This window comes from Pinus tabuliformis, chromosome J, assembly GCF_031772625.1.
Source record: "Pinus tabuliformis cultivar Carrire ecotype Pingquan chromosome J, CPIR1, whole genome shotgun sequence".
In the NCBI taxonomy this organism is placed as follows: domain Eukaryota; kingdom Viridiplantae; phylum Streptophyta; class Pinopsida; order Pinales; family Pinaceae; genus Pinus; species Pinus tabuliformis.
The window spans coordinates 215,312,358-215,336,590 of NC_142295.1; the positions used below are offsets into that span (position 1 = coordinate 215,312,358).

A 24,233-nucleotide genomic window follows, 5' to 3' on the forward strand; every position below is an offset into this window, starting at 1 on the left:
GTTTGTCCTGTAAAATTACTTGTCTGTTTGTTCCTCAGTCCTCCTATTCATGCATCAATAAGCACTGTAATGTCTTTAAATTCTCCTGCAGATTCATTTGTATTTCTTTAAATGCACATCCCTGTTTGAGGGTTCGAAATTATATTTGCAACATTGTATGATGCGAAGTCATCTTTCTTCTATTGTATGTTCAGCACTCCTTTTTTAACTCAGAAAGTAGATCAACTTTATGGTTCTAGGCTCATGCTATGTGTGAATTTCTTGGTGTTGTAAGATCCATAATTCTAAGTTGCTTTCCTCCCTTTGTCTATTATCATTTACTTCAAAACAATTTGATTAAATTGTGAAGTTCTGAAGGGAAAATTCTCCAGTGCCTTGTTTTATTTTTGAAATCTACTTCTATGTATCAAGGCTTATATCATTGGCTTACATCTTTGGGAAGAAGAACCACTCTCTCATGTTCATGTTTTAAACATAGGTGACATCTCTTGTTATTCAAAATTCATTTGAGACACACTGATCTAGATGACCCTAGGCATTGGTCTTGTCAACAATCCAAGGCTCTCTCTAGGGGGCTTTATCTGTATTATGCTACATTTGTGTTGCATATGCAAGTTTTAGCCACAACAGGCACTATAGAAGAGATTGTCCTAAAAGCAAGAGGGACAGGGAAGAAGCCCATATTACTGAGGAAGTGAAAGAACCTGAGACAAAGAAACTTAAGAAGGACGAAGCAAAAAGACCTCTATTATGATTGAGATGATATTCTTCAGTAGTAGGTACTTTTCACTTGTAATTTATAGATAGAAAGCAGTGTAAATAAGAAAGGATGCATCAAATTAGAAAGTAGCATCATGATAGAAGCTTTAGAAGTAAGAGCTCTTGACATGGGAAGCAAGAAGAATGTCTGGAATAAATTATATTGATTACAAAGAATAAGGGCTCTTGGAAACCTCATTGAAATCTCAAGTGATACTTATAGAAAGAAGTAGAGGTCATCATCGACTAGGATCATCATACAAATAGTCAAGGAAACATCTGCTGATGGAATCCTCATCAAAGGATTCTCCAATCTAAAAAGAAGGCAAGAGTTTCATCAGGAATTCCAACTCGTGGGATTCAAGGGATGATGGTATGATGACATAACAAAGAAGCAGGTCTAAAGGATAAATTTCTTTCGTGAAGCTGCTACAGGAAGTCTGGATGACTGAAACGAAAGATGAGGTATGTATGCTTACATAGGATATTATGAAAGTCATGTCATACGGTTGCGGATAATATGGATCACTATTTCCATCTTGGGAAATATGATCAAAAGAAGAAAGGATCTCCTCCTCTGAAAGATTGCAGAAAAGCATAAGTCGCACTAGATGAAATCAACAAATTATGTTCTCACATGAATCATGAGGAAAGCTTACCACAATTGAGGAACTCTAATTGGAAGCTCCTAGGGATGAAGTGTCAAAAGAAAGGAAGAGATCGAGAAAATATGCAACAAAGGTAGAAGGCATTCAACATCCAAAATCCAAAAAAAAATTGACTAGAATATCTCCTAGAAAGATATGAAGACTCTGATAGGAGACGGAAAATTATGAAGACCCTTGACAATGGATGTCTTTGGGAAATGTGTCAATCTACATTCAGGATGTTGATACCTACAAAAAGATGTCATGATGAAAGACCATCACAAAGGACTACCAAAGGGAAATTTGTAGATGACTTCCAAAAGGACCATATAGAAGGAGGTAAGATCCTTCTGGAAAATATGGCATAAAGAAAGAAGCATGACATGAAGCAAAGCCAGATGGAAAACTAATGGATCACTTTTTGATGAAATGAGGACATGACTAACTCATGAATGAAAGTGATGGATGGTATGTGCCCTATGAAGAAGTCCCCGAAAGATGAAGTTCCATGACGAAGAATAAATGACATTGAAGGAAGTAGTTCTTCAAGCAGTTGGTTGTTCCATGATCTTCACATGAGGAGCTGCTATAGGTCCCTAGTTGAGAGGGAGCCTAGAAAGAAGTTTCTTACTTGGAAGAAACTTGCAAATTCCTAAGCTAAGAGGGAGCTTAGGTACATTCCTTTTGTAGGAATGAGAACATTCCGTTATTGGAATATGTCCTCCCGATTTGAGAGGGAGAGATAGACATGTCATTCTAGTCTTCACCTGGGAAGACAGAATGGAGGATTGGGTAATCATTTGGCATTCGATACACTTTGAGGATGAGATAGGGTATCCAACTGAAGAGTAATCATGGAGAACCGATATTGTTTGAGGGTTGGGGAGTCCAAGATAAGAATAGTCTTCACGAAACACACCATGAGTACCCGGGTAGGGGATGTTCCGAGAGAGACAATGATGAGAGTGTCTATAAATCAATGGTCTCACTAGCATTGAGCTCAGATCTTGTGGAAATAAGGAGTCGTTAGTCAAGGCCTCGCTATGTAACAATGTTGGTTGATATGATGCTACACAAATGAGCTACCAATCTGAATTCTTCTTATGAGAAATTCTTCAGATTGAGAAAGTCCAAGTATCATTATGAATACCTCCCTAGTTAAGAGGAGTGTTGAAAAGTGTGACTAGGTTCGGTCTTCATAATGACATGTAATTATGATTTTATGTAATGAGATGTAAAGGAGAAAAATAAATTATTATATTGACTTGCTTCATGGGTTTCATGAGCAAGAGATTGTGTTTTTGAGTCAAGATTCCCATTGAGAGTCTTTAGGAATTATTTGTCATCTAGTCATAAAATGATAGAGTCATTGTCATGTAATGAAGTCATGTTACACTTTGTATAGAGTCAAACTTGTCTATGTAAAGTATCCTCCAAGACCTTGTCACCTATCCTCTTCAAGTCAGCCTACAACAATGGAAGAACATGCTAGAAGAAGTCGGCCTAACCTCTAGTGTTCATGTCAGCCCAAAGGACATTAGGTGAGGTGTATATAAATCCTAACTCGGCCTCACTTGAAAGCAAGTAACTCAACTTGTATTCGATCAAGCAGAAGCGCGAAGAAGAGGTCAAGAAGAAGTGTGAAGAAGTGATAAGGAGTTTCTTCTAGGCAAGCGAAGAAGAGGTTTCTTTTGGGCGAGCAAAGGAAAGGTTTCTTCTCAAGCAGCAAAGGAAGGATTCTTCTGGGTGACCCAGATAGAGATCTAGAGACCGAGTTTCTCTAGAGGATACCAGTGAAAGCATAGAGACTGGAATTCTCTAGAGGAAGCCGAGAAGGAGCAGTGTGAAGAATTGATCCAAAATGGATTTTGGATAGACTCCTAAGTCTAAGTGTTCCTCACAGAGGAAAATGAAAGTCCAAGGAAGTTCCTGGACATAGCCCCATTGCAAAGATCTTTTCTTTCTGAATCTACTGCAACTTGAATAGGCAAAAATGGACTTAGGATGCAGAAGTTATCACCAAAAGAAGATGCCCTATGTTTCTTAGAAAAAGAGGAAAAATCCTCTAAAATGGGCAAAAAACCCTTATAAAGGGAAATCACATCGGACTAGGGCAAAAGAGCGGACTTAAGCAGAAAGGGGAGAAACCCCCAATCGCCGATCCCCAACATATCGGGTCGGAGGCAGACATGTGATATAACATAAGGACCGGGCCGATGCAATATTGCGATCGCCGAAATCGGCGGATCGGCATTGGCGAGGGCATGGGACTTAAGGCGGGACCCCGGGCCAAGCGATGTTGCGATCGCCGATATCGGCATTGGCATAGGCCATGCCATATGGAAAGACCCCGGGTCCATGCGATACGCGATTGCAATCAATCGCATCGCAATATCGCATCGGAGTCATACGACGAAGCGGGGCCATATATATATGCGCCGATGCGATGCGACCAGACCCGAAAGGGTTATAAATGCTGCTGCATAATTATTTGAAGTCCACCATAAAGCCCTTCGTTGGATTTTCAATGTTTTTAATGTATTTTTACAAATACAAAAGGAACCACGGCACAGGGGCATTGCGACTTGCGATAGCGATTATAGGCAGACTCGATAGGAGTCTAGGGCAGAGTTAATGATTTTTGAAATCCGATAAAATGGAAGATTGGCGGTTTTTCCTGTGTTTTAGAGTATTCCTCTGTGTAAATAGAGAACACTATTTTTGGGCTTTTCAACGCAACGATGGTCCCTTCCGTTGCAGAACAGGTGGCCACCCATAGGGGCATTGCGACTTGCGATAGCAATTACAAGCGGACCCGATAGGAGCCTAGGGCAGAGTTAATGATTTTTGAAATCCGATAAAACGGCAGATTGGTGGTTTTTCCCATGTTTTAGAGTATTCCTCTGTGTAAACAGAGAACGCTATTTTTGGGCTTTTCAACGCAACAATGGTCCCTTCCGTTGCAGAACAGGTGGCCACCATCCCTGAAGGCGTTTAGCAATGATTACTAACGATCAGAGAGGGATTTGAGTAGACAAAGGCCGGGAGCTACAGAGCCTAGAAGAGGAAACGAACGGACAGCATCGATTGGCTTAAAAGCCACAGAATGACAGAGACAGAAAATAGGTAGTACTGAGACAGAAGCGCAGAAAACTGAGCCAAAGCAGGAAGCTAAGGCGAAAGAGAGCAGCGCAGAAAGCGAAAAGCTACTGTGCAGAGCAGCTGAGGGAGTCTTTGGGGTCACTTGGAGGTCAAGTGAAAAGCCAGAGAGCTAAAGGTTGCATAAAGCCAAAGCTAGAGCCAAAGAAGCGAGAGCCAAAGAGCCAAAGCCAAGAGCCAGAGCCAGAGCCGAGAGCTAGAAAGCCGAGAGCTTCAAGAGCTAGAGATAAAATGGTGTCTAAACCAGTGTTGTTAAAATCGCGATAAAATCGCGATTTTATCGGAAAATCGCGATTTTTTCGCAAATCCGATTTTATCGCGATTTTTATCGATAAAAATCGGCAGTTTTTAAAAAAATCGCGATTTTTTCGAAAAAATCGCGATTTTTACCGAAAAAATCGCCAGAGGCGCGGGCAGCGGGCGTTTTATATGGAAAATCGATTTTTATTTTATTTCATTGAGCAGTCCGCACGGAGGAGGAGGAGAAGTGAGGGAGAGGGTTGCCGTCGGATTTGGGAGCGAATCCAAGCGATTTTAGGAGGAATCCAAGCCAAGATCACCAATTTGTCCATAAACCAGGTATGTAGATTAATTTTTTTTGTTTTGCTTCTATAAAAACTTTGTTTTTCATTGTTTTTAAAGAATTTTTGGAAATTTTTCATTGATTTGGGATGGGTTATTTGCTATGTTGCACGAGTTTCTGGAACTTGCGAACGTTGGGAACTTGGGTACGGGTGTCTGGAACGGTTAGAGGTTTCCCCAAATTTTCTAGGAAACCGCTAATTGGGAGCGGCAATATTATATAATAAAAAAATAATATATATAATCAAAAAAATATAATAAAAAACCACTGCCATAGCAAAAAGATATATATGTTGACATATGTTACGACATATGTCTCCTATTTTACCAAAAAAATATAATATTTACCAATAGAGTGAACCTTTACTAAAATTATATTAATATAAGTTACAGAGGTAAGAAAAATTTCTTTAAAAAATTTAGTGATCCCTAACAAATTTAAAGACACTTTTTTACTAATATAGTGTAGATACCAATTTTAAGTTTGAAGCCATATCTTATTATTTTCTTTTGAATTAATCATTGCGTTAGATAGTTGTATCCATGAACATGTTTGAGTAAAATGTTGGATCGTGCATGTAAATGTTTAAGCCATGAGCTCTCCGCCTAAATTTTTAAACGCTGCATTCCTAAACAACCTGATTATGTTGTTTATATACAGAAACAAAAATAAAAATAAAATATGCTTGATTTGTTTTTTTCGTGAACTTATCAACACACTTACCTCTCTCAACACACTCAGCGCTCCGCTCTCAACACACTTAGCTCTCTGCTCTCAACGCCAAACAACAACTAAAGCTCTCAGTGAAAAGAAGTATAGCAACCAGCATTTATGGAAACACTGAAGGGTTTTTTTTGGCGCCAAAAACATTCCCACCCATTCATATCCACAGAAACTCGTGGAAAGACGAATAGTGCATCGTCTATTAATAACAAGTGCATATTTCCCTCTCTGATCATACAGTGTGTAACAGCAAGTGCGTCTTTCTCTACCCAGGTCCTTTTCTTTGGGATTTACTGTATTTTTGACTTACCATATTGTTGGTAATCCACTATAAAATTTTTTGGGTGAATTTAATTACTAAATTCTGCAATTTCGTGGGTGAATTCAAAGTGAAAATTATTAAATTAGTGAATTCAAAGTAGCCAATTTTCATATCAGGCTGGCAGTTTCCATCGAAATCATACTGGAAGGTTTGGTTTGAAACTCGCTGTCATAGCTAAAAGACCGCTGCCAATTCGAATTTCCACATGGATCACATGGGAACGCTGGAGCTTTGCAAATTTAAGTCTAAGCAGTTCCGGAAACCGTCCAAAGTTTCTTTTACCGTTCCCACAGAAAACGGAACGTTCCTGTACAGCTCCAAAGTTCCAAGGAACGTGGGAACCACCGGAACGGGTTTCCCAGCTCTCAGGAACGGTTCCCTTGCAACATAGGTTATTTGTTATGACTATGAGAACCAATTTTTTATTTTTATTTTCTCATTTTCTTTAAACATTGTTTATTTTTTTTGAATTTTCATTGTTTTTTTGCATTTGCCATTGGCATTTGGTTGGGTAACTTGGGTTTAGAAATTGGGATTTTGGAAATAATTAACTTGTAATTTTGCAAATGCTAAATTGTAATTTGTATTATGTAATCCTAAATTCCTATTTCCTAATCCTTATTTTTAATTTTTTCCATAGGTTTGCAAATTCAAAAACAAACATGCCAAGGAAATTGGATCCTTTCTGGGAATATGGTGACCCTAAAACTCCGAATGATAGACAAAACTTGTATTGCAAGTTGTGTGGAAAGGAGATATTCGGGGGGGTGTACAGGTTGAAGTTCCACCTTGCACAAATCCCTGGACGTGATGTGGTGCCCTGTCCTAATACAAATGTTGAAATTATCCGAAAAGCCATGAGAGCATTGGGAGAATTAGAGCACTCTAAAGAGGCCAAAGAAGAACTCAAAAGGCAACTAAAAAGGTCAGTTGAAGGAAGTGGGCCAAGTGGCACTGGTTCTACTGCAGCGTCAGTCAATCCGGTAGCTGCATCATCATTTTTTGTTCCTCGAACCACACCTGGTGCACAACCAACTATCGGTTCAATGATGAAAAGAACTGAAAAAGAACAAGCTGACAAGTTGATGACAAAATTTCTCCTCTGGAGTGATATTCCTTTCAGCATTGTAAGGAATAATCCATTTTTCCAACCTACTGTTGATGCTATTGCCAGTGTTGGCTCGGGGTACAAAATCCCTTCTCTTCATGATTTCAGAGGCCGGCTTCTTCAAGATGAAAAGCGTGACTGCACCCAAAGATTGGAGGATTTTAGGGAATCCTGGGCACAAACAGGATGCACTGTTATGTCAGATGGTTGGACTGACCAAAAGGGGAGAACCCTTATAAACTTGTTGGTTAGTTGTCCCAGGGGGACTATGTTTATCAAATCTATTGATGCAACTCATCAAATCAAAGATGCAAAAAATTTATGTGATTTGCTGGATGTGTTTATTTTGGAGGTGGGTGCAGAAAATGTTGTCCAAGTCATAACGGACAACGCTGCAAATTATGTTGCTGCTGGTAGAATGCTTATGGACAGGCATCCTACTTTATTTTGGACACCTTGTGCTGCCCATTGTATTGATTTGATGTTAGAGGACATAGGGAAAATTCCCTTTGTCAAAGAGACTGTTGACTCATCAAAAAGCATCACAAAATTTATTTACAATCACACATCTGTGCTTAGCTTGATGAGAAAATGCACCAACAACAAAGAGTTGGTGCGCCCCGCCATTACACGGTTTGCGACGAGTTTCATATCTCTTCAATCCCTCTTGAAATCTATGTGGGATTTGAAGAGAATGTTTCTTTCAGAGGAGTGGCGTTCTTCGCCAATGAGCCGCAAACCAGAAGGAGAGGCCGTCTGCAGACTTGTTTCATACCAAGAAGACTTCTGGGCGAGAGTGCAGGAGGTGTGCGCTGTCACTGAACCTTTGGTAAAGGTTCTTCGGTTGGTAGATGGTGAGAAGCCCGCAATGGGCTATTTGTATGAAGCCATGGACAGGGCCAAAGAAGCCATTCGGTCCTACTATGATGACAAGGGAGATGATGGGTTCCAGAGACAACTCCTTCTATGGAAGGTCATTGATGAGCGATGGAACAACACACTCCATCGTCCCATTCATGCTGCTGGGCTTTTCCTGAACCCTACATTTTCTTATGCATGTGGGTTTGATTTTGATGCTGAGATCATGGATGGATTATTAACCTGTGTCCAGAAGATGGTGAGAACTCCAGAACAACGTATGGAGATCTCTAAACAAATTGAGACGTATCAGATGTCAGGTGGCACATTTGGCTTTGATATGGCTATCTTTAATAGGACGGCCAAAATGCCAGGTATTTTTTAGTTTGTAACTTTGTTTCAAATTTCATTGTCTCTTCAAATTCCATTTTTTTCTTATGTTTATTTGTAATTTTGTTGTAGCCGCATGGTGGAAGATGTATGGTGGCAGAGTACCCCTTTTGCAAAAGCTTGCCATACGCATCCTCAGCCAAACATGCAGCTCCTCGGGATGTGAGCGCAATTGGAGTGTATTTGAAAAAATACACAACAAGAAGCGCAATAGGTTAACAACTTAACACCTAAACATTTAAAATATTGCAAATTTCCAAATAAATTTTTGAATTCATTAAACAATATTTTTTTTTATAATATTAATTATTAATTATTATTTCATGAACTTTGTACAGGTTGGAGTCCCGTAGACTTAATGACATGGTCTATGTCTACTACAATCTTCGATTGTGGGTGAGGCAACTAGACAAGACACCTGATATGGAAGCCATCTCATTGGATGAGATTGACACCACTGCTGAATGGAGGGTTGAGACCGAGAGGCCTCTCATGGATCCCACTGAGGATTGGTTAGTGCAGGATGAGGGGGAGGAGGAGGAGGAGGAGGAGCAGGAGCAGGAGCAGGAGCAGGAGGAGGAGGAGTTGGAGGAGCAGGAGGAGGAGGTGACACCGCCTACCCGGGCTACCACTAGAGGACGTGGTCTCTGTCTACCTACAGTAGCTGCTACTTCTACAGCTACTTCTTCAGCTTCTAGAGCACGTCAGACTCCACTGCCATTTCCACCACCACAGGCACCAGCATCTTCATCTAGGGGGAAAGGGAAAGCAGTGACATTTTCTCGCAAGAGGGGCAGAGGAAATCAATAGGATTAGAGTCTTAGACTTTCATTTTATTGTATATGACATTATGACATGATGAGATACATTATCATATTTTTTGTTGATATTTTGAGGCTGAGTTGGGACTCAGGACTTACTATTCAGGACATGATTCAATGTTATGTGTGATTTTAGCGCTAGAAATGATATTAAACATCTTATATATTAGTTTTTTTATCATATTTATGTGTCAATGTATTTATTTTATGTTGTAGATGGTTTAGATATTAAAAAAATTGAAAAAAAAATGAAAAAAAATGAATATTTTGTGCCAAACGATTTTTTCCCGATTTTTTCCGATTTTTTCCCGATTTTAACGATTTTTCCGATTTTTTCACGGCGCCGATTAAATCCCGATCGCGCTTTTAACAACATTGGTCTAAACCCATTGTTTCTGTGTAAAATAGTGGAGTTGAGCCAAGAGTTTATAAAAAGGACATTACCATAATCCCAGAGAGCCTAGTTGAGTTGACTAGAGCTCACAGAGACGTAGCCCAAGAGTTTTGGGTGAACTCCTAATTAATATTGTTGTTATGTGTGATTGCTTGCTGTTGCATTATATCTGCTGCTTTATTTACTGTTATATGTATTTATATATTAGTTTGAGCACATTAAATTACAGCACATAAACAGTATTAATAACAAACACCAGCATACACCTTATGTTCAAGCACATATTTAATTCCGCATTTGTTAATCATAAAGACTTGGAAATCTTTAAGCTTTGGAAGTGGGAGAGGTTCTTGTAAGTCAGACAAGAAGCCTAAGTGCACCATTTTCAGATCAGGTGGTATAGGAGCCTAAGATTGGTTAACCCCACCTTCAAGAAGGTTATATCAGAATGCTTGATTGACAGAGCAAAGATTGCTTGTCTGAAAGGTGTTTGGGCAGTCAAGGATTGATTATCTGATTGATGTATGCTTGTTTGCAGATTGATTATTGTTTGAGTTTGCGGAGGTGAAGGGAAAGTTATTGATAGCTTAGTCCAGGAAGGACAAAAAGGAAGAAGGGCTAAAGGCATTCTTCTATCCCAAAAGACCTCAAGGCAATCCTTGAAGCACAAGAGGTTTGTTGCAAAAGGTTGCTTAAATAAGCTCTTTATTAATCTTGTTTGAAGTTATTTTGTTCATTGGCATAATGACAACTTCCACAAGTGTATCCTCGAATTCCTCTTGCATCACAAGATTCTTTGATGAAGACATAAAGCAAGACTTGTTCATTATGATGGGCAAGGTGAGAGAAATGTATGATGATGGAAGGAAGAGCAACATACTTAGAGAGCAGTTGAATTCCATGAAGGAAGAGAAGCAGTTGCTTTCCGACAGACTGCAGGAAATGGAGAGGCAACTTCAGATTGCAAATATGAACCTGAAAAGTATGCATGAGTTGGAGTCACAACTCTTTTTTGCTAAAGAAGCCTTGGTCAAGTATCAGCTTGAAGAAGAGGTAAGCCATTCCAGTTTGTCTTCAAATTCCTCTAAGAATGCTTATATTGGTTCTTTTGAAAAACATACCAAAGGCATAGGTTCCAAGCTAATGTCCAAGATGGGCTATGAAGGAAAAGGCTTGGGTAGACATGCACAAGGTATTGTTGAGCCAATAATAATTGAGGAAAGGCCTAAGTATTTGGGTCTTGGCTATGGACAAGCTTATGGAGAAAGTTCCAAAGCTGCCATGAAGACCATTAAAACAGCTCCAAGAAGGAGTTGCATTGCAGGTCTTCAAGAGTGTGAAGGTTGTATTCAGGAGGAATGCAATAGCTTGAAACATCATTTGTAGGATGCAAGTGTTCAGAAGCACACACTTGAGCCAGAGAGTTGGGGAGACTCTGACAGCTTTGAAGAGATTGATGGTGTTCCAAAGGGAGCCACTTCTTCAATCAATTCACCTCCTCATGAAGGCAATAAAGGTGAAAGAGGCAGGTATAAATCTGGTTCTAATCATTTTCCTTTTGATTGTGCAAAGCATGATAAATTTCCACATAGATATGGGAAAAGTATTGCTTGTTCCTTTTGTGGTTTGGATAACCATAATGTTTCTAGATGTTGGAAGAGAATGGCCACATACAGGGAACTTTTGAAGGAAAGGAAGCAAGAAGCCAAAGGTCCATTGGACAAGGCAAATCATGCTGTCAAGAGGATGCACATGTAGTAAACTTACTGCCATAAGCAAGGAAATCTTGTTGCAAAATGTTGGACATTGAATCCAGCAATGCTTCCACAAAAGTTGAAGAAAGTGGAAAGAGAAGATGGCAGAAATGGAAAGGAAGATTCCATGGATGATGTGTCTCAGGATGATTCACATGATGATGCTGATGTGCAGACAAAGGTAGTACCTTTGAAAGGGATTGGTAAGAAACGGTTAGAGTTCTTATCCGATTAAGATTGCATGTCTATTGATGCATCTGTTTGCATTTCTTGCTGCAACATTATATTTCATTTCAGCTTCGAAAGTACAGTGTGCTTAAGTGAAAGTTAAAGGATGAAATGCATGCATCAACATGAGATGCATGAACACAGGGATGTTGATGATTCCTTGTTTTTGAACATGTATGTGTAATTAACTTGCAGGGTTGATTGCTTTGACATGCATGTGATGCCATGTTGACTTGGGAGAAGTTAACTTGGTCTCCAAGCTGGAGATAATGATGAAGTGTTTCATCTTTTGAAAAAGAGTCCTAATGGTCTTTTTCTACATGCTTGACTTGAAGGGTCATTTGTTTAAAGGCATGTTTTGTGGGCTTGGTATTTAGTCTATCATTTGCATGCAGATCTAAGACATGGAGGTGTTCACAATCTGTGAAATCCTTTCTTTTGTTGAAGCAGGAGTTTAGACCATCCAGTATTTGTCTCTATTTCTGTTGTTGTTAACAGTTGTTATTGACAGCTTTTTAAACAAGTACAAATGAAAGTTTTTGTGAAGCAGATGTACTTCACATTGGTTTGAGCCACCTTGGATCAGTGATCAAGGTAGAAAAGTTCAAACCACCTTCTATGACCATTTCAGCAGAAGTTCTACATGAAGACAAGAAGGAAGACAATTTTTCCCAGGAGAACCAGCACATCCAGAAAGGAGAGTGGTCAGAGACTTTGGTTTAGAGGCACTATGCAAGGCAAGTGTATGGAGGCTGAAAGAAGAGGAAGTTGTTACTCTCATTTACTATTCGGATCAGTATGTCAGTCTTTTGGAGACCAAAAGTTCTTTTAATGGGAAGGTGTGATCCAAAATGGATTTTGGATAGACTCCTAAATCTAAGTGTTCCTCACAGAGGAAAATGAAAGTCAAAGGAAGTTCCTGGGCATAGCCCCATTGCAGAGATCTTTTCATTTTGAATCTACTGCAACTTGAATGGGAAAAAATGGACTTAGGATGCAGAAGTTACCACCAAAAGAAAATGCCCTATGTTCTTTAGAAAAAGAGGAAAAATCCTCTAAAATGGGCAAAAAACCCTTATAAAGGGAAATCGCATCAGACCAGGGCAAAAGAGCACACTTAAGCGGAAAGGGGAGAAACCCCTGATCGCCGATCCCCGACATATCGGGTTGAAGGCAGACATGCGATATAACATAAGGACCGGGCTGATGCAATACTGCAATCGCCAAAATCGACGGATCGGCATCGACGAGGGCATGGGACTTAAGGCGGGACCCTAGGTCGAGCGATGTTGCGATCGCCGATATCAGCGTTGGCGGATCAGCATTGGCATTGGCCATGCCATATGGAAAGACCCCGGGTCCATGCGATACGTGATTGCGATCAATCGCATCGCAATATCGCGTCGGAGTAATACAACGGAGCGGGGCCATATATATATGCACGATGCGATGCGACCAGACCCGAAAGGGTTATAAATGCCGCTGCATAATTATTTGAAGTCCACCATAAAGCTTTTCGTTGGATTTTTAGTGCTTTTAATGTATTTTTACAAATACAAAACGAACTAGGGCACAGGGGCATTGCGACTTGCGATAACGATTACAGGCGGACCCAATAGGAGTCTAGGGCGGAGTTAATGATTTTTGCAATCCGATAAAATAACAGATTAGCGGTTTTTCCCGTGTTTTAGAGTATTCTTCTGTGTAAACAGAGAACGCTATTTTTGGGCTTTTCAATGCAATGATGGTCCCTTCCGTTGCAGAACAAGTGGCCACCATCCCTGAAGGCGTTTAGCAATGATTGCTAGTGCTCAAAGGGGGATTTGAGCGGACAGAGGTCGGGAGCCAAAGAGCCCAGAAGAGGAAACGAACGGACAGCGCCGATTGGCTTAAAAGCCACAGAATGACAGAGACAGAAAAAGGCAGTGCTAAGATAGGAGTGCAAAAAGCTGAGCCAAAGCAAGAAGCTAAGGCGAAAGAGAGCAGCGCAGAAAGCGAAAAGCTACTGCGCAAAGCAGCTGAGGGAGTCTTTGGGGTCACTTGGACGTCAAGTGAAAAGCCAAAGAGTTGAAGGTTGCAGAAATCCAAATCCAAAGCCAAAGAAGCTAGAGCCGAAGAGCCAAAGCCAGAGCCAAGACCCAGAGCCGAGAGCCAGAGCCGAGAGCTTCAAAAGCCAAGGATAAAATGGTGTCTAAACCCATTGTTTTTGTGTAAAACAATGGAGTTGAGCCAAGAGCTTGTAAAAAGGACTTTGCCATAATCCCAGAGAGCCTAGTTGAGTTGACTAGAGCTGACGGAGACGTAGCCCAAGAGTTTTGGGTGAACTCCTAATTAATATTGCTGTTATGTGTGATTGCTTGTTGTTGCTTTATTTACTGTTATATGTATTTATATATCAGTTTGAGCACATTAAATTACAGCACATAAATAGTTTTAATAACAAACACCAACATACACCTTATGTTCAAGCACATATTTAATTCCGCATTGGTTAATCATAAAGACTTAGAAATCTTTAAGCTTTGGAAGTGGGAGAGGTTCTTGTAAGTTAGACAAGAAGCCTAAGTGCACCATTTTCAGATCAAGAATAGAGACCGAGTTTCTCTAGAAGGAGCCGAAGAGAGCAGTTCGAGATAAAGAAGAAAGTCGAGAAAGGGAAGAGGCGGAGCAACAAGGTTAGTGACAAGGTTCTTGGGAGGATACTAGAGTCAAGGATCTGTGTCATGGTCTTGGTACTCATCAATTGAAGATCTAGAAGAAGAATTTTGATCGGGTTTTCCTCTCAAAGAGGTGAGAGGTTTTGGCTCTGGCTAACAAGCCTACATACTATGTCACTTGTCTTTTATTATGCATATTGATAATTGTCTTGATGATAAGAACACAATATTAACATAACAAAGAAAAGACTATAAGATAAAGAAGTAAAAGTACGTCACAAGCAATTATTAAGCAGAGAAATCTTTTAACTATTCATGCCCTAGATATCTCAACATGGTTCAGAGTTTAGGTGTTGAAGTCAAGAAGGCGCATTCAAATCAAGTAGACACACGAGAATTGAGCTTCAAAGAAGAGATCAAGCAGTGGAAGAAGGATCATAGCAGATTCAAAGGCCACTAACGTCGAGATCTTCAAAACCCTAGACAAAGAAATATACTCTAGCAAGATTCTTATAATTATCGTCAAAGAAGAAGCAGGAAGAAAAATTGAAACCCTAGGAGCACTTCAGAGATCATCACTCATACATCACCAAAGTGGAAGCTCTTCAAATATAAGGCAGGTTAGATCGAAAGGCAATCTTCTCTATATTGAAGCAAGGATCTCGTTTGGAAAAAGATCATCCTAAAGAAGGAAGTCTTCCCAAACCGAAGTAAGAACCTTCTTAAAAGGATTATCTGAAGCAACTAGTTCGACACCAAGTTGAAGATTCTATCTTTACAAGTACCTTTCTATTATAACCTAATAAAAATGACTTCATGTTTCAAGGAGTACCATAAGCTGGTGGGGATATCAAACTTCCTTGCATGGAAAAGGATAGACATAGTCCTCGAAGTAAATGAATTCATTGATCATGTCCATGGAAAGGTCTCCAAGCCATCTGAAGAACAAGCAATATCTGAATACATGGAAAGGGATCTCAAGGCTCAAAAGACTCTTAAGGAATCCATTAAATATCCTCTCATTTCCTATGTAGCCGAGCTGGAGACATCCAAAAAAATATATGATAAGATGGTAAAACGTTTCTCTAAAAGCACAATAGGAAAGATTTTATCACTGAGATCTGATCTATATAAATTGAAGATGTCAAAGGATGAAAGGATATCGTCATGCCTTTCAAAAGCATCTCAAATAAAAAGTCAATTGCATGATCAAGGAGAGATGGTATCTAATAACGAAATGATCTTTGTTATTCTATTTGCATTGACTAATGAACAAGGTAACCTCATATCTACTAGGGAAGAGGAAGCTATCCCATTCATCAAATTATGGTCCCTCTGTAAGGAAGAAGAAGACAAGTTGAGGAAAGAAGGTACCAAAAAATTAGTTAGAAGGGATCAATCAGTGACAAGAAGAAAAGGGAAATTTGGAAAGTTTGGTCCTCCAAAGAAAAAGAAGAACATGGCTAAGGAAAGATGTTATGGTTGTCAAAAACTTGGGCACTATAGAAGGGATTGTCCTAAATGCAAGAGGGATAGGGAAGAAGCCCATATTACTAAGGAAGTGAAAGAACCTGAAACAAAGAAAATTAAGAATGGAAGAAGCAAAAAGATCTCTATTATGACTGAGATGATCTTCTTCACTAGTAGGTACTTTTCACTTGTAATTTATAGATAAGAAGCAATGTAAATAAGATATGATGTGTTGACCACTAGAGTGGCACCTGATGATTATATGAAGACTCCATGCCCAAGGATGATCCAGAGGACACTTGTACCATCAAAAATCATCGGTCAATAGAGTTTTTTAACTCTACTTTTATCTTCTCATCATCTTTCGTGTACCCAGATTCCACACCGTGTGGGGAATTGTAATAAGTGATACTAATAATGATGAGTTTTGAGTGTAACAGGCCTAGGATGTTGGGAATCGATCAGCGAATGAGTACACTTTGGACTTTTTTTTATCTGGTTAATTATCCCTTCTTTTTCAGAGGCGGATAATTTTATGGGTTTTTTCACTCACTTTTTACCCCAAAGCTGGGGTGACAGTTTGAAGGTTGAGCTCCTAACACATCTTAGTGTATAGAGTCGATGTATATTACCATACTAGATCACATAAAAAATTTCGTGGAATTTGGTTAGGTCTAGGTAGTCATTTTTAAATTTCTTAGATTTCCCGCAGGTCAAAAAATTGCAAATAAAATTGTATTTAAATTGTAATAAGTGTAGTCTAGAAAAGTTGTATGGGGTATGAGTAATCAAAATTACACCTCTCACCCTCAATTTTCTACTATGACACACTTTGAGGGGTTAATAATGTGTTTTGGACCCCTTTCCTAACTTTAGTGGAAATTGTGGCATTTAATTACACTAGAATTAAATAAAATAGAGAGAAATAAATTATTCCATGTGACAAAATGATGTGGAAATGACTTGGAAATTATCCTAAGTCAAAGAGTTGAGTCAATGGACATGTGGAAGATGATTGAGCACACTGAATCATAAATACACCATTATTTCATAAAATAGAATTTCCTAGAGATAAAGTAGCAATTGCACATGTGGAAAATCGAATTTATTAGAGGAGCTCATGCACTGAAGGAATATTCCATGGTATATTTGGACTGAAGATTAGGTGGGGCCTCATCTCACAGTTATCTCAAGTTCTTCTACTCTTAGCACTCCACTCTTGAGGATTACGAGTTTCACTTGGCTAGACTACAAGTTGCACATGGGGGAATCACGCAGTTCCTAGGGACCTACGTAGAGTTATCTGGGGATCATCTACATATGGGGCATCCCTTAGTTCGAGTTTGCATTTGTTGACTGGAGTTATCACAGTACTTGGATTCACTCATAGATGAGTTTACTATGCCATATGTGGAATTCGATTTTCCTTGATGTGCACATATGGAATTCGATTTTGCTCTGGTGTCTCTATCTTCTCCACATCGAACTTGACTTATCATTCCTTGGGATTTGCTCCAAGTTCAATTCTCACATGCATTCTTCCTTGGGATTTTCTCCCAACTCTCTATATAATGAGGTTATATGCTCTCATATTGTATCATGTAATACGAGCTATTGTGCTTGAGGAGACTCTGCAAAATTGTATTCACTACTTGCAATATAATACAACAGTCTTTGGTGTCACGCGTGATGGTGTTTTTCTCCTTGCATGTGTGGTAAATTCTTGACTTGTTGTTATGCTTCTATTTATTTCCTCATTTCATTGTTTATTTCATGCTTGTTTCAAGTTATGTTAGTATGCAGTTATCTCATATTAGCATAAGAATTAATTTTTTGTTTTATGAAAAAAAATTCTTCTAGTGGATAATAGATGTATCTCTAGGAATTCTTTCCATTGCACTTATTTAATTTCATGTCGATTTAATGATTTATGGTGAAGTTTTGTAGATGAATCATTAATTGGTCAAGTTTTTCAAGCATGAGGGGAAATTCTCGGAGGAATTAACCCATTTTCGAAAAATATTCAAAGAGAACCCGCATGTTTTGAATTCCAAAGTCTCATCTATATCTTATTTGTGTTTTGCATGGATCCTTTCAAGTTTCTTAAAGCTTTTATTTCGTGCATCAAAATATCAAACTTCGAAAAGAATATTTTTTACATATTGTACTTCATTTATCAATATCTAGTTATTTCAAAGAACTAAGTCATGGCTAGTCAAAGAAGAGAGTTTGCTCATACTCATTGGCCTAGCCTCTTGTAGATTATTTTTGTGACATACTTTGTAGTTATCTTGAGCTAAAATTTGTTGTTGTAGATTTTTTTTAACATGTTCTCTTGTAGCTACTTGCGGGATTCATCATCGGAAAATTACTTACAAGTTTGCATGCAGGACCTTGGGGCTCAGATTTAATGATTACTTCCACTTTTACACCAGATTCATCTTAGATAACGTCGTGTTCTTCTTGAGGAAGGTCGAGTTCATTTTGGCCATCTCTTGCTCTCTCTTGGTCGTGGCCATAGGGGAAGCGTATCTTCTCCTCCTCTTCTTCAGAAAATCTGCGTTTTGTTGAGCCTTTGTGGGCCTCAAATTGCAGAAATCTTCAGCAAGGAAAAGTCCATGGTTTGATTCCAATTTGTTAAGACTTTCCTTGGATTTAAGAGAAGACTTCATTGTCTTTTCCTTCTTGTAACAACTAATAAAATTTCTAATTTTGGGAGCATGGGTTTTACCCATTGGTATCCCTATCATAGTTTTAAAAAACGGTCATTTCAATACCGAAACGGCCGAGTTGATCCGAGTTGATGCCCTCCGGAGTGACTCGGCCTATGAAACGGCTTGTTTGGCCGAGTCATCGCTGACTCGGCCAACTCGGCCGTTTCCGTATTGACTCGGCCGAGTCATACACAGCGGCCCGTAACCCGAAATAAACAGCGATTTAACCATTTTTTAATGAATTTTTTTGGTGTTTGCTGATTGGTTTGGACTCCAAGCTGTTGTGTGAATAAGTTAAATGTCATTTTGGGGTCCATTTCCCCCTCCCAAACCCTATTTAACACACTCAAGTGCTCTCATTCTCTCACAGCGATCTTGTGCATTTGAGTGAGAGTCTTCTTTGAGAGTTAGTGAGCAGTTCTTGAGCTTGTTTTTGGAGCAGTAGTGAGGAGTCTTGGAGGAGCATTGTAGCTGGAGTGAGGAACTTCTTGGGCAGCCATTTGGAGCAGCATTGAGGCGCTGATTCTTGGAGCAAGCTTGAGGAGGCAGTTTGTGCCTGGAGGTATTTTTTTTCACCTCTGTAAATCTGTTTTTGCTTAGTAAATTTTAGGTGCATATTTAGAAAGCTTAGAGAGTGTTTTTTGTCAAAGAAATGAACATTGAATCAATGTTTCTTTTTTTTTTCATTTTCAGATTGTTTGCTTTCATTTCATAGTCAAAAAATGGCACCTAGAGCAAGAGATCTTGCTTAGGCATATGTTGAAATGGTTGATAGTCAAATGCACTGCAAATTTTGCCATAGGAAAATTAAGAAAGGTCCTGGGGGCATTAATAGGTTGAAACAACACTTGGCAGGGATTAGAGGCCAAATTACCCCATGTACCTCACCAGAAATTGGGGAGATTAGGAAACATTTGTTGGCCAGCTTTGAGAAATTTAAAGAAGATAAGGCTAGGCAAAAAGACATACAAGCTGAAATTGGCAGGAAGAGGGAGATACAAAAAATGATGGCTACCAACCCCCATTATGATTTTGAGGGTTCTTCCTCTATCCCTCAAACTGATACATCCAACCCTTTCCGATATGTTCCTCCCTCTTTTGGTTCTGTTCAAGATAAGGGAAAGGGTAGAATGATAAAAGGTGATGTGACTATCAAAAGTTATTTCACTCCCTCCTCTCCATCAGATGCACATGGTCCTGAAGTTAGTAAAAGTCAAATGCAACCCGCTTTAGATGACCACTGGAAGAAAGAATTGAGGGAGACTGCTTGTGAGTACATAGCTAGATGGTGGTATGATGCTGATATTCCCTTTAATGTTGCTCGTTCACCATATTATGAGCCTATGTTTGATGCCATACATGCTGCTAGAAAAGGCTTCAAAGGCCCTACTATGCATGAGCTAAGGGGGTATCGTTTGCAGAGCGAAATTGAATCCATTAATGAGTATTTGAAAGAGTTGAAGGACTCATGGGCAAGAACAGGATGTACCATCATGACAGATGGATGGACTGATCAAAGAAACGTACCATCATAAACTTTCTTGTCTTCTGCCCATGGGGAACCATGTTTTTAAAATCAGTTGATGCATCTGATAAGGTAAAAGATGGGCAATTGTTGTTTCAGCTATTGGATCAGGTTGTTGAGGAGGTGGGGGTGGCTAATGTTGTTCAAATCATCACAGATAATGCCTCTAACTATGTTCTTGCTGGTAAACTGTTAGAGGAAAAACACAAGACCATCTTTTGGACCCCATGTGCTGCACATTGCATAGACCTCATGCTTGAGGATATTGGAATAATAGAGTGGGTCAAAAACACTATATATCATGCCAAAAGCATAACAAAATTTATCTACAATCATACATTGATTTTGAGCCTCATGAGGAAACACACTGGGGGCAAGGATATTATTAGGCCTGTCGTCACTAGATTTGCTACACATTTTTTGACATTGCAATCTATGCTTTCCCAACATAGAAACTTGCAAAATATGTTTTCTAGTGATGAATGGAATGAAAGCAATTGGTCTAAGAAACTGGAAGGCAAAGAATTGAAAAGGAAAGTCTATGAAGAAACTTTTTGGAGAAAGGCAGCAGAGATTGTGAAGCTTGCTGAGCCACTAGTTAAGGTGTTGTGGTTGGTGGATGGGGAAAGGTTGGCTATGGGCTTCATTTATGAGGCTATGGATCAAGCAAAGGAGCAAATAAAGACAGTATACAAGGATAGAGTGGCAAAGTATGGGCCCATTTGGGCAATCATTGATGAAAGATGGAACAATCAACTCCATCGCCCTATACATGCAGCTGGGTATTTTTTGAACCCACGGTATCATTATAAAGCTAAGGAGTCATGAGCTTTGAGGGGGAAGGTCAGAGATGGACTGGTTGATTGCATTGATCGCATGATCCCATTGAAGTCTGATCAGCTGGAGATACACCGACAAGCCAATATCTTCAGCAATGCATCAGGTACCTTTGGGAAGAACCTAGCAAAGATTGCAAGAGAAGCAGATGATCCAGGTAAACAAAAATTTCAATTTTCAAATTCTTAATAGTTTTACTTTTTTTTTAAAGTTTGTTAAATCATTTATAATTTGAAAGTTAGATATAATTTGTAATTTTGTTGAGCTAACTCATTACACTCTTATGTTTTTTGCAGCACAATGGTGGGAGGCCTTTGGTGGCCATTGTCCTGAATTGCAAAGGTTTGCAATTCGTATTTTGAGTCAAACTTGCAGTGCATCTGGGTGTGAGCGCAATTGGTCTGTCTTTGAGAGGATTCACACAAAGAAGAGAAACCATTTGGATAAAAAACGGTTAAATGATCTAGTTTATGTCCAATACAACCTCTGGCTCAGACGAAACCATTTGCTGAACAAAAGACCTGATTCAAATCCCATTGTGTTGGAAGACATTGATCCGACATCAGATTGGGTAGTGGAGAGTTGTCCAGCAGAGTTTGATCTTGATGAGGATCTTGATTTAGATTTAGATATCGAGACATCAGTTGAAGTTGATCATGCTGTTCTGGTTCAGTTGAATGCAAATCCCAATCCACCAGCCTCAGTCTCACAGCCAGCAAGGACTCCAGTTGTAGGTGCTTCCTCTACTCAGCCACGACAGAAGCGCAGCCGCATATCTACTCTATCTCAGCTTGCATCTGCTGCAGTTGTACAGCCTGCTAGTGGTACCACTTCTACAGTTGCAGTTGGAGATGATGATGATGAGGAGGAGCCATGGGGCCCCCTGTCTGACTCTGATGATGATAATCTAGAGATTGATCGACATGATCTTGGCTCCTCTGGCAGTAGCTACTAGCCAGTAGTACTAGTACTGGAGTCTGGTCACCGTCACAGTTTACTTTTGTTGTAGAGGCCATTTCTAGCCTCCTTGGTTATGTGTATTTTGTTTTGAGTCTTTGATCATGTATGACAGTTGACTATGTATTGCAATTGGGTACCATTTTGATATAATGGATTGGTTCATGAGCCTACTTTGATCATATGTTGTCTTCCATCTATATTATAATGTTGTGTGTTTGGAAACATGAACGAAAATCTTTAAAATTATGTTTAAAACTGTGTTGCATGGGTACCCGCACCCGGGGGTGGGGTTCTCGAACCCGTCCCGGGTTCCCGCACCCAAGTACCGGATTCGGGTACGGGTTCTTCCCAGACGAACCCAGAAGAACCGGGTTCTTCCATGAAGAACCAGGTATTTCAAAAAAAAAATTTGGGTTCTTTTCCTTTAACGGGTTCTTGGCTTCTTGGCTTCTTCGGGTTCTTCGGGTTGGGTTCTTTAAGTTCTTCATAAAAAAAACTATATTAAAAATTTAATTTTCAAATAATTTTTTTTTATTGAAATTTAAAAAATAACTAATAACAAAGGTAAAACTTATAACAAAACCTAAAAAACCCTAAATCAATTCTTGTAAATCAATTTGGAATGAAACATTCTTCCATGGTCCTTACCATCAAAACTTGTGTTGCACGGGTACCCGCACCCGGTTTTTTAAGTTTTTTACAAGTCTTGTTTTTTAAGAATTCTTGTAAATCAATTTGGAATGAAACATTCATTCCCAAGCCAAATAACCATCAAATTATAAACTGTAAATGCACACATACAGGTTCAGACATTTTCGGTCAAATAGAAAGTAGGATTGAGACCAGCCATAAGCTGTAATCAACTGATGTTGTTAAATGGCGAAGGGCTATTTTGGACAATGGCTAAATTAAGTATCAAAATCTGCCAATTTCTCACAGCATTCCGATAACATCATGTTAAGATTAAAACTAGGAAAATATGCCTAAATCATATATGGTCTCTACAGACTTGTACACCAAGTAATCTCTAAAAACTGCGAAGATGTTTTATGTTTAGATAATTAATATTCAGGCAGAACTTCGCACTCAAAGACAAACTATCCCTCAAGCCATCAGATGGTTGTTGTGCATTTTATTGGGAAACAAAGACTGATAAGCGTGTTTTGTGTAAGAGTAAGGCTGCCACTGTTTTTGGGATTGCTTTACCACAGAGCACACCATGCATGGGGCAGGTGGATGATTAGACATCAAGGAAATTCTAGACCACTATCAGGTTGAGAAGAATCTCCTATGAAAAAATTATGTTTTATATGGGAGAGACTAAACATTCAAAGCAAAGTTACAAGCTCAAGCTCCAACCAGAATGAGCAATTTCAATAAGGAGAGAAGTTGTCTTGAAATTAGAGCAGGAGGCAGAAATGCTAACACTCCTTGGCTGTGTAGGAGGAAGGGCCTGTACGACCACAGCCTGATTCATTGATAGGCATCCTTGCAAATGAACCTAAGCTGCATAATTATTTTAAAAACTGTGTGTGACAAAATCTGTCCCAAGTTTCACCAAAATAGCTGAGTCTAGCATTTATCCTAGTATGTACTTTGAATTTTCAGTTTTAGTAGTAGCCTTGAGCTCTCTCACATAGCTATCACAGTGTCATGGTTACACGGAAAAGATTCAAAAGAACAGTTTTTTGGTGATAAATTTTGAAATTTCAATGTCAATGTTGAATGTTCAATGATGTGCATGTTTAAATGATTATCATTAAAGTTTTTTTGTTTAAAGTTGAAAAAATATACAAATTCAAATTTCATATATATTATTAATTATAAATTTATAATTTATAAAATATAATTATTAAAATTTAATATTATTATATTACCCGACGAACCCACGCACCCTGTTTCCAAAAATGCCGTCCCCGTCCCCGCACCCACATTTCCTGGCAACATAGGTTTAAAATCTTTAAAATTATGTTTTTTTATAATAAAAAAATATATATATATATATATATATTAATGTATTTTTTACAATGACCGAGTCATTGAAATCGAGCCAGCCGAGTCATTACCGTTTCGGAGTCGGAGTCGGAGTCGATCCTCGGCCGAGTCGGGGTCGGAGTCGGAGTTTTAAAACTATGATCCCTATCTCTCCACCTTTTGGAGAGGCTTGGTGGTTTGACTTTGTTGGTTTATTTCATTTTGCATGCATATCATCTAATTGAGAAATTAACACAACACGCATCACACTCATTTTCCATGCACTTTAATTTAATTTACTACATGTTTTAAATCCATAACAAGTTCAGATTTTTTGCATGCAAACACTT

General features: G+C 39.1%; 2 protein-coding genes across 2 annotated transcripts in view; one reads left to right on the top strand and one right to left on the bottom strand.

Annotated features, from left to right (window-relative positions):
• Window positions 1-24,233, bottom strand: part of RECA1 (recA DNA recombination family protein) — a 307,658-nt gene that overhangs the window by 41,985 nt on the left and 241,440 nt on the right. The gene's annotated exons all lie outside the window — the stretch shown is intronic.
• Window positions 8,561-9,580, top strand: LOC149226467 (uncharacterized). Its single transcript, XM_089375293.1, has 2 exons — window positions 8,561-8,763; window positions 8,888-9,580. Exons 1-2 carry the CDS (start codon window positions 8,597-8,599, stop codon window positions 9,357-9,359), a joined length of 639 nt encoding a protein of 212 aa, XP_089231419.1. The 5' UTR covers window positions 8,561-8,596; the 3' UTR covers window positions 9,360-9,580.